At 41.9% G+C, this 14,751-nt stretch overlaps 1 protein-coding gene across 1 annotated transcript; it reads right to left on the bottom strand.

Moving 5' to 3' along the window:
* Window positions 1–5,258: 5,258 nt before the first annotated feature.
* Window positions 5,259–9,677, bottom strand: LOC121393832. The gene is made up of 2 exons (XM_041563508.1): window positions 9,330–9,677; window positions 5,259–7,149 (listed from the first exon to the last, which is right to left on the bottom strand). Exon 2 carries the CDS (start codon window positions 7,097–7,099, stop codon window positions 6,182–6,184), a length of 918 nt encoding a protein of 305 aa, XP_041419442.1. The 5' UTR covers window positions 7,100–7,149; window positions 9,330–9,677; the 3' UTR covers window positions 5,259–6,181.
* Between the last annotated feature and the right edge of the window lie 5,074 nt (window positions 9,678–14,751).

Raw genomic sequence — 14,751 nt, 5'->3', positions numbered from 1 at the left:
GCAGAGATATTAATGCTAGCTGACAGAATTTTTCTAACCTGTCAGATAGACTAAACGACCAATCTCCATAGTAAGAAAAATCACAGGACGATTATTCTGACTCCCCACAAAGTCCAAAAATATCTAGGGAACCTCTGTTTCGTACCACTATATCTATGTGTCTATTGCCAGCTTTAGATGTGGTTTTGCATATGTGTCAAGGTGATGCAGGTATGGGACCTGTTATCCAGAATGCTCAGGACCTGGGGATTGCCAGATAATGGATCTTCAATTTGGACATTCTTACCTTAAGTCTACTAGGAAATCAAGTAAACATTGAATAGTGTGGTTTTGCTTCCAATAAGGATTAATTATATCTTAGTTGGGATCAAGTACAAGGTACTATTTTACTATTACAGAGATAAAGGAAATCATTTTTAAAAATGTGGAGCTTGATGGTGGGTGCTATCCTAAATATTTGCAGTGGGCTTAATTAACTGTCTATACAACTCACATGCCTTGTTGTACCAGTGAATAATCCTTTTCAGATTGATATAGAGGGTGCCAACCCCTTCCACACAGAGCACTGGGTGTACATCTATAAGTGAGGCTAAATTGTGCTGGTTAGTCCTTTTTGGTCAATCCAAAGATAAAGATGCAGTTTCTATCTGTCCCACCATGTTGCTGCCCAGATGAGGCTTATGCTCCAAATGAATGTGCTTTAGAGTAATTCTGGGAGAATTTGTAAAATGAGAGGACATGTGAACTCTTTATGGCGGAGACCACAGTTCTACCTGATTCCTTTTAATTAAGTGCCTGTTTGCTACTGTTTGGATTGCTGGAAGTAGATGTTGGTTGTGACTCACCAACAATATTATATATAAACTGTATAAGTACTGTTGAATGCAGATGTGGTACACTCCATTTTTAGACAGCAACAACGACTTTTGAAATTTTTGTTTCTTAAGTTCATTATGTCAGAGCATTGGGAACTCATGATTCCCACTAAAAACAGAAATGGTTGTCATTTCAAGTGATATTAAATCATTTCACTTCTCATTATATAAGACATGAATATAAGAGTGTGAAGGACCATCCTATGTGGCTCAATTCAGAACTAAAGAAGTTAAAAAAGCAACAAAAAAAAAGCATTTAAAACCAAGTTAGAGTTGACAGAAGCTGTGTTTAATGTATATAAGCACTATAACTAATAAAGCAGCAATCTTAAGTCAAAGAAATAAAATGTTGAATAGAGCGAAGCAGAGGCTAAGACTAACCCCAGAACATTTTTTACATATTTTAATAGTAAAAAGATGCAAGTTGAGATTGTGGCTCCATTAAATAATCAAAATAATGTGGTTATAAAAGATACGTAAAAGGCAAATGTGCTTAATGGGTTCTCAGAGGATTCTGAGTTTCAAGACCCACCCAGTAGGGGCACAGATGGCTCAGCTTAATTAAGTCAGTGAATGATGCAGGATTCTGCACATAAAGCATTACTCAAAATGTATGTGAATAAGGCACATGGTCAAGATGAAATATACAATCAAGTAATAAACTGGTATAAATCACCCTTGTTGTTTTTTCTTGAAGGTATCTTAAGCCCCTGCTTCCATCCAAAGCTGAATCCAATAAAGCAAACAAGGTGGGGAAAGAATACCAAAAGCGCTTATAGCTGCAAGGTGCCTTTATTCACCGTCACATGACATGTTTCGAGCTAGGTAGCTCTTTTTCAAGTGTATAAATCACAACAGTGGAAACAATCAAGAAATAACCATGAACTCCTCCCCCCTCTGTTCCTAATGGTCCTGAGGTAATTGCAAGGAGGATTTTCATGCCTAACCTCCACAATGAACAGAGTTAACCCTTTGTGAGAAATCCAACATGTTCAAAGTCCCATGTGAAAGTCCAATGTGTAAACGTTCATTAAAGTCATTTAGATCCTTGTGTGTTGTTGCTGAAAATGGAATGAATGAGAGAAAACATACTCTTATCCTCAGCACTGCTCATTAAAGCCTGCTAGAGTTACCATAGCCAAAAAAACATCGGGCATACTTAAACACAGTAATAAAAAACTGTTACATTCTGTTGCAAATATGCTGTCTTACTGTTTCAAATAAAGTTACTATGCTGCCAACCCTTAATGTAATGGTAAAGTATCTTACCCATAGTAGAACTCGTTTTCAAAGGCAACACTATTTGTTAAAGAAGGAGAATAGATTTAATATTAGCAATTCTTTACAAAAAGCTTACAACACTCCATTGATCATTTAACCCCTGGGGTACCATCGCACATAGTTTTGTATCTCCCCTACAGTCCTAGCAATGTTGAAAAGTGTGTTTGCTACTTCCCAGTATTTCACATTATTTGAGGCTATGCATCTAGCTCTAAGAAATTCTCCCTTTGGTATTCCCTTAATGCACTGGGGATTGTGAAAACTGTTAACGCTAAGGAGATTGTTTTTGTCAGTGGCTTTCCTGTAAAGGTCTGTGGTTAACATTCCATTGGTTATAGTTAACTTAACGTCCAGGAAATTTAATGACTGGTCTGAGGTTTCTGTGGTAAACTTAATTGTTTGGTGTTTTTCATTTGCTCCAGACACCATTTCCTGAACTAGGGTAACATCTCCCTTCCATATAACCAGAATATCATCCACAAACCTTAGGTAAAGTAAAATATGTTTGCTGTATCTATGTTTAAGGAAAAACTTTGATTCCAGCATGTGGACGAATAGGTTTGCAAATGAGGGGGCTACTGCCGCACCCATCGACGTACCCTGTTTCTGCCAATAGAATTTGTCTTCAAACCTAAAGTATTTCCTTTTTAGGACGATGTTGAGACAATCTAACAGGAAATAGATCATGTTATTTGGTAAGGCAGTTTCCAAAAGTGCTTCCTCTACACAGTTCAACCCTTCATCCTGTGGTATTGAAGTATAGAGACTTACAATGTCAATGCTACATAATATAAAATCAACATCTAGTGTTGGTAACAGGTTTAGCCTATGTAACAAATCATTAGTATCTTTTAGGCATGTAGGGATATTTTGTACCAATGGTTGGAGATATGAGTCTAGATATTTCGAGAGAGGCTCGAGCACGGAACCTACTCCAGAGACAATGGGTCGTCCTGGAGGGTTAACCAATGTCTTGTGTATTTTTGGTAATAGATACAGTACTGGGGTACGAGGAGTTCAATTAATCAAAAGCTCTTTGGTATTTTGGTTAATAGTGCCATTATTCCAGGCATCAGTTACTAGATTACAGATTTCTTTAGTTAAATCTTGTACTGGGTCTTTACCAATTAATTGGTAATGACCAGGGGTAGTTAACTATCTCTGAGCCTCACATTTATACATCTCCTTGTCCATAACAACAATCCCCCCACCTTTATCTGCTTGTTTGATTATAATGTCATCGTTGTTTTTTAGGGATTTTAAAGCACATTTTTCAGCATGTGACAAATTGGGTACAATTCTTGTAGTGTGGTCCCACAATTTCCTTACTTCATTAGTGACAACAAATTCAAAAGCAGTTAAAGAATCATTATCAATAACAGGCATGCTTTTCTTTTTCCATGTCCTCTGTGTAGGTACAGAGGCCTCGGGTTGATTAGGGAAGCACATTTTCAATTTTAAGTTTCTAATAAACTTCTGAAAGTCAATTTCCCATTCACAAAAATCTAGTTGATAGGTGGGAATGAAGCCCAGGCCGTGATTCAGTAAATTAAGTTCAGTAGGAGAAAGGTCATAGGATGAAATGTTAATAACAATATTCTCTATTAACTTTAATTTCTCTGTCTGCTGGGATACTGTTCCCTTGGAATTGGGGCCCGAGGATTTTTCTTCTTTTTCTTTTGGAAATCAGCCCCCTGGTCTAAAAAACTTGCGCCACTTAAATCACTGCTGCTGGAGGAATCCTTTACGAAGCTCCATGGTTCCAGTGCTGGATCCCTTCTGTTATACGCTGGACGTGTGTTTCTCTGCTCACTGTGGTGTCTGTTAGGGTAGCGACGCCCCCTCTGGCTGCCGTGTTGATGCGTGGGAGAGAGCTGCTGCTGGTGCTGCTTTCTTCTGACCTTGCGTCAGGTATAAACTTGGTTGAGCAAATGAAAAACACCAAACAATTAAGTTTACCACAGAAACCTCAGACCAGTCATTAAATTTCCTGGACGTTAAGTTCACTATAACCAATGGAATGTTAACCACAGACCTTTACAGGAAAGCCACTGACAAAAATAATCTCTTTAGCGTTAACAGTTTTCACAATCCCCAGCGCATTAAGGGAATACCAAAGGGACAATTTCTTAGAGCTAGACGCATAGCCTCAAATAATGTGAAAAACTGGGAAGCAGCAAACACACTTTTGAACATTGCTAGGAATGTAGGGGAGATACCCAGAAATACATTGCTTGCCAAAAATGGGAACTGGGAAGGGAATGTGAAGCCAATTAGAATACCTTTTGTTAGCAAATTTGCCAAGCAGAGTAAACCCATCGAAAAAATCATCAAAAGATTTTGGCCAATACTTAATGGAGATAAAACCTTGGGAAGATTTTGCACAGATAGCCCTTTGTTCAGCTACAGGAAAGGTAATACACTTAAAGACATTTTGTGCCCAGCTGAGCCACGGACACCAAAAAGAATGGAGAAAATCTTTAAAGGTAAACTGAACCTAGGCACTTTTCCTTGCCTGGGCTGTGTGTGCTGTTCATCTATTATTAAAGGTGCAGTTGTTCAACATCCCACCAAAGGAAACAGCATTCCCCTAAGACATTATGCAACATGCAATACCCAATGGGTAGTTTACATGCTAAAATGTCCTTGTGGAAAAGTCTATGTGGGCCAATCCTCTAGAGAAGTAAAAGCTAGAATAAAGGAACATAGAGGTGATATTAAAAATTTCAAACCTAATACCTACACAGACCTCGGTCTCACGCCACTTTAACGAATGTAGACACAATATGTCACAACTTAAGTGACAGGTGCTAGAAGTGATTCAAACACCACAGAGAGGGGCAATAAAAAGAACATTCTGCTTCAAAAAGAGGCTCTGTGGATCAAAAAACTATGTGCGACGGTACCCCAGGGGTTAAATGATCAATGGAGTGTTGTAAGCTTTTTGTAAAGAATTGCTAATATTAAATCTATTCTCCTTCTTTAACAGATAGTGCTGCCTTTGAAAACGAGTTCTACTATGGGTAAGATACTTTACCGTTACATTTAATGGTTGGCAGCATTGTAACTTTATTTGAAACAGTAAGACAGCATATTTGCAACAGAATGTAACATGGGAGTTGCAGACAGCATTACTTGCTTACAAAACCCCAATTACAACAACCAATCATAGACACGGACACTTGCATGGTGGAGAATGGCCGCAGCTGTTGTTTATTAAATATCATATCAATCAGAACATTAATATTGCTAATGATACTAATACCTGTTCATACATATCTTCCCAGCCAGCCTCTGCATCAGATCTCTGCAGCGGACCGCCTTAAAGCTTGACCACAAATATCCTTAAGCCCCGCCAATTTTTTTACCTAGCCAGGAGCATACCTCCACGTCAAGGCCAATTAAACCATTACATTGGCCTTGGCCATTCCCCACACATGTAAAGCTCTTTCAATTGCACTTTGGAATCCCATGTTCAGAATGTCAAAACCGATATCTGACAAATGTACCCTGTCCGCACGATACAGGCCTTCAAAACCTTGCTCCAACTCATAGTGCCTATAAACCAAAATATTAACTGTCTTGGAAAATTTTGAGATAGCAAAATTGAGTTTTTTGCGGCATCTCTCAAGGGGGTGAAAGCCTGCATCTTGAAGCCAGACTAATCTGGGCACAACTTCAGACCAAATTATCACAGTATTGGGAAAAATAAATCTGATCTGAGCAAGGTCTCTTTTTATATTACGAATTAAATCAATGTTTCTACCCTTTCCAATGTCATTTCCAGCTAAATGGATCAGAATAATTGCTGGGAAACCCCAACGAGATTTCATTTGCAAAATTATTGGTAATAAATCTGGCCATTTAAGGCCTCGAATGCCCATCCAGACAATTCTAACATCTTTAATGCCTAAATTAGTTGTGTAGGTTCGTTGTTCTGCTCTAGCTCTCGCTCTGTGGACGAAAGAGTGTCCAATAATCCAGACCAAAGGAGGAGAAACTGTAACGAAAAAAGGTAACACTTACTAAACCAGGGTAGGTCTGACATAAAGTTGATACCTAGAGGAGTTCCATCTGCCAAGCCTTTTGATGAACTCTTCTCCTAAACCCATCAATGAGGCTTGTGTGGCAGCTCCAATGTGAAAAGAATGTGTGTTATAATGGTCAGGTGGTATATCTAGCTTACTGACAGCTCCTTTGAGAATTTTCACAAATTGAAATCTTGTAAGGAAAGATCCATCACTGTGTATAAAGAAAGGGCCAGGAAGGCAGGGTCTGACTTGCTGATAATGTCTAAAAGCTAATACTGGACATATTGACTGTTCCGTGCTATTACCAAGCCAAATGGTTGTCCCTCTTCCTACTTTATCCGTTTTTGATTTTTTTAATATAATCTTTAATTTGCCCTCAACCAGATGAATGTCTTCACTCCCAATACCCCCTGGGGATCTTTTACTCTGAGAGACCGACTCACTTACCCGAAGGGCACCAAAGAACGACACAGAAAATAACAACGTAAACAACATTGTTTCAAACCGAGAATAGCATATTTGAGGTAGGACCGAAACGAGATCTTTCAACAATGATAATGTGATGGGTCTCCTAATGTCTACAGATCGTGTAATCCTACCAACACCCCGAAGAATTTGTTTAACCAAAAAGGATTTAGTTATGTCAGCCTCACCTTGAACCTTTAAAAAGAAAGATATGCCTGCTAATTTTTTAGTTATAGCTGAAAGAGAGTACTGAGCCTCAACTTGCTCCAGTACAAAAGACAATAAGACGTCACTGTCCCTTTGATAATGCTCTTTAGGAAAACTTGTTTTGAACTTCATCCACTCATTCCAGCTTGCGATGTAAGCATGCCAGGTTTTGTCGGCCAATGACATACTTAACCATTTTGAAATTCTGGCAATACTAAATTCCACAGATGTTGGGGGCATGGTGTTCCTTCTTTGTCCAAATAATTGGCGATTTCCCAGAGCTCGTTGAACTGAAATCGAGATAATGCGTCAGCCACAACATTGGTACAACCAGGGATATGCTTTGCTTGAATCAAAATGTTAAATTTAAGAGCTCGGAATACTGCCTGCCTAAGTAATCTCAGTACTGGGGGGGAGTTAGAAGATAGATTATTAACAACTTGCACCACACCCATATTATCGCAGTGCCAAACAATACGTTTGTTAGCCAATTGGGGGCCCCACACTTCCAAAACAACTAACAGTGGAAAAAATTCCAGTAACACTAGATTTTTGGTAAGCTTGAGTTCTACCCAGAAAGATGGCCACGCATCCGCAATCCAATGTGTGCCAAAGATAGCACCAAACCCAGCTGAAGCCGCGGCGTCTGTATACAGATTCAAAGCTGCATTCTCGAACAATTCTCCTTGCCAATAAGAAATGCCATTGAAATTCTCTAGAAATTCCTGCCAAACAATCAGGTCATCTTTAACCACCTGAGGGATTCTTATGTGCCAGTTAGGATTATCTAGGCCAGACGTAAGTGCAATAAGTCTCCTGTTAAAAACCCGACCAATAGGAATAACCCGTGTAGCGAAATTCAGCTGTCCGATCAAGGATTGTATGTGTTTTAATTTAACCTTTTTAGATTTTAAAGTTGCGTTTAGAATGCTTCTCAGCTTAGCTACTTTTCCTTCGGGTAAGCGAAATTCACGATTTACAGTATCTATCTGAATACCAAGGAATTCTAAAGTTGTAGTAGGGGGTATTGTTTTTTCAACAGCTAGTGGAATGGCAAATTTCCTAGCAAACCACGTAAAAGTACTTAACAAAATTCCACATGAACTAGAATCTGCAGGACCGACAAATAGGAAATCATCTAAATAATGAATAACCCCCTTAGAACCAGTTTCCCATTGAACTACCCATTGCAAAAAGGATGCAAAGGCTTCAAAATAAAAGCAGGAAAGGGAACAGCCCATTGGGAGGCATCTGTCAAAATAGAAACTGCCTTCATAATGAAAGCCTAAAAGCTTATAACAGTCAGGGTGTATGGGCAGTAGCCTGAAAGCCGATTGAATGTCACTTTTAGCCAATAATGAACCTTGACCAAATTCTTGAATTATCGATATTGCCTGGTCGAAAGTCGTATATGAAACTGAAGATAATTCATGACCAATTCCATCATTGACAGATGCCCCCGAAGGATATGATAAATGGTGAATTAAGCGATAGCTTCCTGGCTCCTTCTTCGGTACAAGTCCTAAAGGCGAAACTCTGAAATCCTCAAATGGAGGATCATCAAACGGGCCATCAATTCTGCCCAATCTAAGCTCCTTCTCAATTTTTTCCTTAACTACTTTTGGGTTTAGCTCAATTGATTTTAAATTCTTGGGAAATGATATGAGGGTTACAGGATCTGCTGATGGTATCCAAAAGCCAACTTCAAAACCCTTCTCTAAGAGGCAGGCCATCTGGCGCTTTGGATATAGCTCTAGGTATTGGCGCATTTCTGGTTTGATGCAACGAAAGGCAGGATGGTTGCCAGCACAATGAGCACATTCATGTTTATATCTACAGTTTGCCTGAAAGCGGCAAGTTGACTCATTGAATGCCCAGCAAGCATTGTATTTCACAGGAGTCTTGTTCCCCGGTAATGGAACTAATGGCTGTTTGGGAATAAGCATTCCCATCCAAAGGTCAATATCCTTTGAACCCCAAGATATTGACTTCTGAATGGACATTTTCTGTCTGAATCTATCATCATACAAAAACCAGGAAATACCCCCATAGGCTTTATATGCTTCCAGAATAATGTCAATGTGTTTAAATAGGCCTGGACCTAATTGTGGGTGTTTTTCACACAATACATTTGAATAAATACAAAATGCCTGTAACCAATTAGTGAATGTCCTTGCCACAGGCCTGCGTCTGTCCATTTCAGGATCTGACTGCTTAACTTGCTTGCCTAAAAATTCCTTTGATGATGGCAACAGTGAGAGCATGTCAATATACTCCCCTTTTGTGATTTTTTCCTTTATGGCCTGTGGCAAGTGCAAACCCAAAGGTGTAGCATCACAGAGTATTGAATCTCTAAAAGCAGTTTCAGCTACTTGAGAAGACACAGCCCCTGTGCTTGTATGCGTTGACGCCGCACCAGGGGTTAACAAAGCTAACAAAGATTTTATGACATCAGTGGCAGCATAGTTACCAATCACTTGGATGGGTTGACTCTCCTCCTGAGGGGTAAAACCAGCAGGCTGGGGTGCGCTGTGGGTGACAGATGGTGATGTATGACCCCTGATGGCAGGTGGCAGAACCGGGTGCCCTATAGTGTTACAGCTGGAGGGCCCCGGTTCTGGGCGGCTTTGGGGGCCCCTGCTGACCTGGTGCCCCTCATAGGAGCTGCCAGCTGCCGGACCTCCCCCGGACCCTGTGGAAGGAAAGGGCCCTGAAGTGTTAAAGCTCTTTTGATGGAGCGGCCCACCACTTGCAACAGCGGCGGAACTCACTCGCGATGAAGGGGGGGAAGCCGACGGCCAAACTCCTGTCTGCGGCGGGTCAGTGACGATCCTCTTCTTGGCGGAGACCGCTGACGTCATCTGGGTTCTCTTCTTCGCCGCTTGTTTCCCTCTGGTGTTCCTCTTGACGGCGACGATCCGCCTCTTTCTTGTCCGCGTGAAGCTGGGGTGCGCTGGATGGCGACGTCAGATGCGGCTCCTGAAGATGACGCAGCTTCCTCTGACGGCGATCCTGGAGGCTCTGCAGTCGGAAGTGATGTCACCGCTGTCGTCGTCGATGATGCGAGCTGGCACTGCTGAAGGAGCGTCTGGATGTCTTCATGTCCCGCCTCCGCCTGGATCCATCGAAGGATGTCGCGAAGTCTGCCGTCGGGATTCTCTTCAGCCATTTCCAAGACGATCCTCTCACGTCGGCTGCCGGCGAAGAATGAAGAGTGTTCGCCGGTTCGTCCTTTTATAGCCGGTCTTCGCGGCTTTTCCTGTGAAGCCACGCCCCTTTTTTGAATCGACCAATCAGAAGGCTTGGGATTGAAAATTGACCAATCGGAAGAGAGGTAAGTTTTTTCCACAGAACTACACGAGGTAAGTAAAAAATACATCAAACGGGGGGGGAGCTGCCGCACTCCCATGTTAGGGGAGGTTAAGTCACTCCCCGTTCAGTTTTTTATCACTGTGTTTAAGTATGCCTGATAGTGTTTTTTTTGGCTATGGTAACTCTAGCAGGCTTTAATGAGCAGTGCTCAGGTTAAGGGCTATTCCACACGGGGAGATAGCCTTGCGTTTGCGGTCGCGGCGACAAAGCGCCGCGCCAGTCGCCGCGACCAGCGCAGGCGACAGTTTTGTATGGGCGCCTATGTAAAAACGCCTGTGCTAACCACACGAGGCGATGCGCTTTTCAACAGTCGCCTGAAAAAGCCTGGCGAGGCATTTTCAGGCGACTGTTGAAAAGCGCATCGCCTCGTGTGGTTAGCACAGGCGTTTTTACATAGGCGCCCATACAAAACTGTCGCCTGCGCCGGTCGCGGCGACTGGCGCGGCGCTTTGTCGCCGCGACCGCAAACGCAGGGCTATCTCCCCGTGTGGACTAGCCCTAAGAGTATGTTTTCTCTCATTTATTCCACTTTCAGCAACAACACACCAGGATCTAAATGACTTTAATGAACGTTTACACATTGGACTTTCACATGGGACTTTGAACATGTTGGATTTCTCACAAAGGGTTAACTCTGTTCATTGTGGAGGTTAGGCATGAAAATCTTTCTTGCAATTACCTCAAGACCATTAGGAACAGAGGGGGGAGGAGTTGATGGTTATTTCTTGATTGTTTCCACTGTTGTGATTTATACACTGTTGTTGCTTTATAAGATTAAATATACCCTGGGGTACCCCAAGAACTTAGTTCAGTTCTATCTAGGCCTCTATTTCTGATGTTCTCAGAATTGGTTCCATCTTGTATGGTACGTTTGGTTTGGAGGAAAGCTAATGTAAAGCCCATCATATGAAATGTGATTATGATCTTAGTATGGCACTTAAAGGCCTGTAAATTTGACATATGTGATGGGCAAGTATTGTTAAAGGATTGAATGCAAAATTATGCTAATGGCATGGCTTTATGAACCACTTGATTGCTTTTTATGATTGAGTGATTGATTAAGTTAGTAATAAATGAGGTTGCAGTAGATGTGCACTATTTGAGAAATACAAGAGGTCCTCTGCACTCAATCCATTATCAATATATTTAAGACAGATACATTTTGTGCATACTGCTACTAAAAAATGCCTTACCCTTTAAACAAAACAGGGATTGTTTTTCCATATATTGCAATATATTTAAGCTGGCCAACTACGTCAAAGTCAACCCATATCTGGCCAGTCCTATGTTCAATTTTCATCTGATTCATTAAGAATTCTATTGCTTCATTATACATTTTACAAAGGGACTAAGTTTAACCTGCAACTTACTAGCTGCTTTCAAAGTAAAACTCCCAAACTTGGCTGCCCTTTTATTAGACACCAGTGGGATCACCTGACTATAGTTGGGAAGGGTGGGAGCTACAACATGGAGCTGGTCACTGCTCCTGTAGAACTATAACAAACAAGGAAAAGTTGTGCTCACCACTAATGTTTAAAACCATTAGGCGGGGGTGCAATGAGGCTGTGACCACAAAATACATATAGACAAATACAAGAGGTCCTCTGTACTCAACCCATTGAATTTTGCCAAAGCATTTGATACCATGGAAGGATTTTTCCCCCACTGAGGCAAACTAGAGAGACTTCAGATAGGTTTTTTGCTTTCCTTTGCATCTGTGTAATAATATTACCTATGCGATGGAGTCGCCCGCCGTGCCATCGGCGGGGACGCCCGCCTCGTGGTTCCTTGGCGCCGGATCCAGCGCCATCTTGATTTCTAAGGCACGCACGGTGCGCCTGTGTGCCTCTTAAAGGTACAGGTACGCTGACGTGAATACGCCAGCACGCATTGGCGCACGTTTTGGTGCGAAAATTTAGTGTATTTAAGGCCCATTCTGACCCCCAGCCAGTGCCCGTGATAGAACTTGTTTCTAGTGGTTTCCTGAGCCTTGTGCATCCGATCTGTTCCGTATCTTGTCTGTTTGATTACCCGTGTTTGACCCAGCCTGTTCCTGACTATTCTGCATTCTGTATCCTGACCCTTGCCTGCCTACGACAACTCTTCCTGCTTAACCCCTTGATTGACAACCCGGTTTGACCCTTGCCTGCATGACGATTCTTGATATCTGCCTGCCTCGACCCAGCCTGTCTGACGATTCTCTTGCCTGCTCCATTTGTACTGTGACCTTCGGCCCAAAAGACTCTGCTAACAGCCGTGCCCCTTTGCCAGACAGAACATCTCGCCTTGCACCTCTCGTTAAGTCCAGGTGGCACCCAAGTAAGCTGAGGGCTCCTCCCGAAGCCCAACGGTGGTCACACTACTGGTGAAGCCGAGCCGAGACCAGGGTGCACTTGTTCTGGTATTGGGTGCCAGTCGTGACAGTATCACGGACCATGGAGGACAAAAGTCACGATGAAGCTGCTGCTGCTCCTCCAACTACCACCAAAGCACTTCTTACCATCCTGTTACAGCGCTTGGAGGACCATGAACAGAAGCAAAATTATCTCCTGCAGGGTTTCCACAACCTAACCCGACAGCTGGAGAATATGCAAGCTTTACAGCAGCAACCTGTTCCTGTTTCTGCTCCTCTTCCTCCTCCTGTGGGTTCAACCAGACACCATGAATCTAAAATTGTGTTCCCTGAAAAGTTTAGTGGGGATCGCACTTAGTTTTTTGTCTTTAAAGAGGCATGCAAGCTGTACCTTAGTTTTTTTCCTCACTCTTTCCAATCAGGTGAGGAGAAAGTAAGATTCGTCATGACCCTGCTTTCGGGTGACCCCCAAATTTGGGCCCCTAGGGCTCTGGGCCCGAAACATGTTGTGTGCAATAAAGAGCACTTAGCAGCAAGTTCTGCCTCTTCGTTTGCTTTCTCTGAGCTCTCTTGTTAATTGTAAATCAAATCTCATAATGAAGGAAGCATTCAACATACAAGGCTTATTTATCAGGTATGTTCTAACTATTCTAACCTAATGACTAGTGACTAATGACTAATGTCTAGTGTGTGTGCATATTGTGTTATGTCTAGGTGGCTATCATTAAAGGTGTTTCTTCAGATACATCACCTGTTCCTCATTCCTTGGTTTCTTCTTTTGTGTGTATGTACACCAAATGGAGGAGCTTCCAGTTATAGCCCTTTGCCCTCCATGACAACCAGGCCGTAGCCCACTACAGTTTGTTTGTACACATCCTGTAACCAGGATGAAACACTGTCCAGTAGTAGTTGCTGTAGACTATGAGATACTTCAATCCCATAGGCATCCATTGAATTCCAGTAATGTACTATACTGAATACCATCCATTAGGTGTCGCTGTATACTGCGTCCCATGGGTCTTTCAGGTAAACTCAATTCCTGTTAAACTAGTTTTCCTTGGAGATGGTCAATACTCTTTACATGGATTCAGTCTGGGAAGATAACTCTCTTCTTAATTTGTTTTGGTAACACCAACTGTCTTCCAAACCTTTCATTTGTTTAGCATAGCCATGTTTCCAATGGCTTGCTTGGATCCCTAGAGTCTCTTTCACCAATATTATTTTATCATAAAGTCCATTATAACATACACTATTTTCTTTCCTGTCAGAATTTTCTATTTTACCCTGTGTAGAAATGCAGGTGAAGAAAAAGTCGATATAAGAATACTGACAGAAATCAGCAGGTGTGGAGACACATGGGGCAAATTTAATAACCAGCGAAAATTTGCCAACTACCTCTTTGCACCCATTGCAACACTTCGCCAGGCAAAAATTTGGCCAGACAACGCTTATTCACTGACATGCAGAGTTTCGTCCTGGGCATGTTACTTCAGCAATGCGAGAAATTAAATTCGTAGATGCGCTAGCGTTCATTTTGCAGTATTTGATTTAAATTGTATAGTGACTGGCAAGCAACCAAGCACAGGGATTGGATCATTTAAAGGGATACTGTCATGGGAAAAAAAATTTTTTTCAAAATGAATCAGTTAATAGTGCTGCTCCAGCAGAATTTTGCACTGAAATCCAATTCTCAAAAGAGCAAACAGGTTTTTTTATATTCAATTTTGAAATCTGACATGGGGCTAGACATATTGTCAATTTCCCAGCTGCCCCAAGTCATGTGACTTGTGCTCTGATTAACTTCAATCACTCTTTACTGCTGTACTGCAAGTTGGAGTGATATCACCCCCCTCCCTTTCCCCACCCTAGCAGCCAAACAAAAGAACAATGGGAAGGTAACCAGATAACAGCTCCCTAACACAAGATAACAGCTGCCTGGTAGATCTAAGAACAACACTCACTAGTAAAAACCCATGTCCCACTGAGACACATTCAGTTACATTGAGAAGGAAAAACAGCAGCCTGCCAGAAAGCATTTCTCTCCTAAAGTGCAGGCACAAGTCACATGACCAGGGGCAGCTGGGCAATTGACAAAATGTCTAGCCCCATGTCAGATTTCAAAATTGAATATAAAAAAATCTGTTTGCTCTTTTGAGAAATGGATTTC

This window comes from Xenopus laevis, chromosome 5L (assembly GCF_017654675.1).
Source record: "Xenopus laevis strain J_2021 chromosome 5L, Xenopus_laevis_v10.1, whole genome shotgun sequence".
NCBI classification, from domain to species: Eukaryota; Metazoa; Chordata; class Amphibia; order Anura; family Pipidae; genus Xenopus; species Xenopus laevis.
The sequence above is the reverse complement of the archived record's forward strand: the minus strand, read 5'-3'. Positions and strand labels throughout refer to the sequence as shown.

Bases quoted from the DNA above. Each gene is read 5' to 3' on its own strand.
- LOC121393832 (XM_041563508.1), bottom strand. From the start codon at position 7,099: ATGCCCCCAACATCTGTGGAATTTAGTATTGCCAGAATTTCAAAATGG.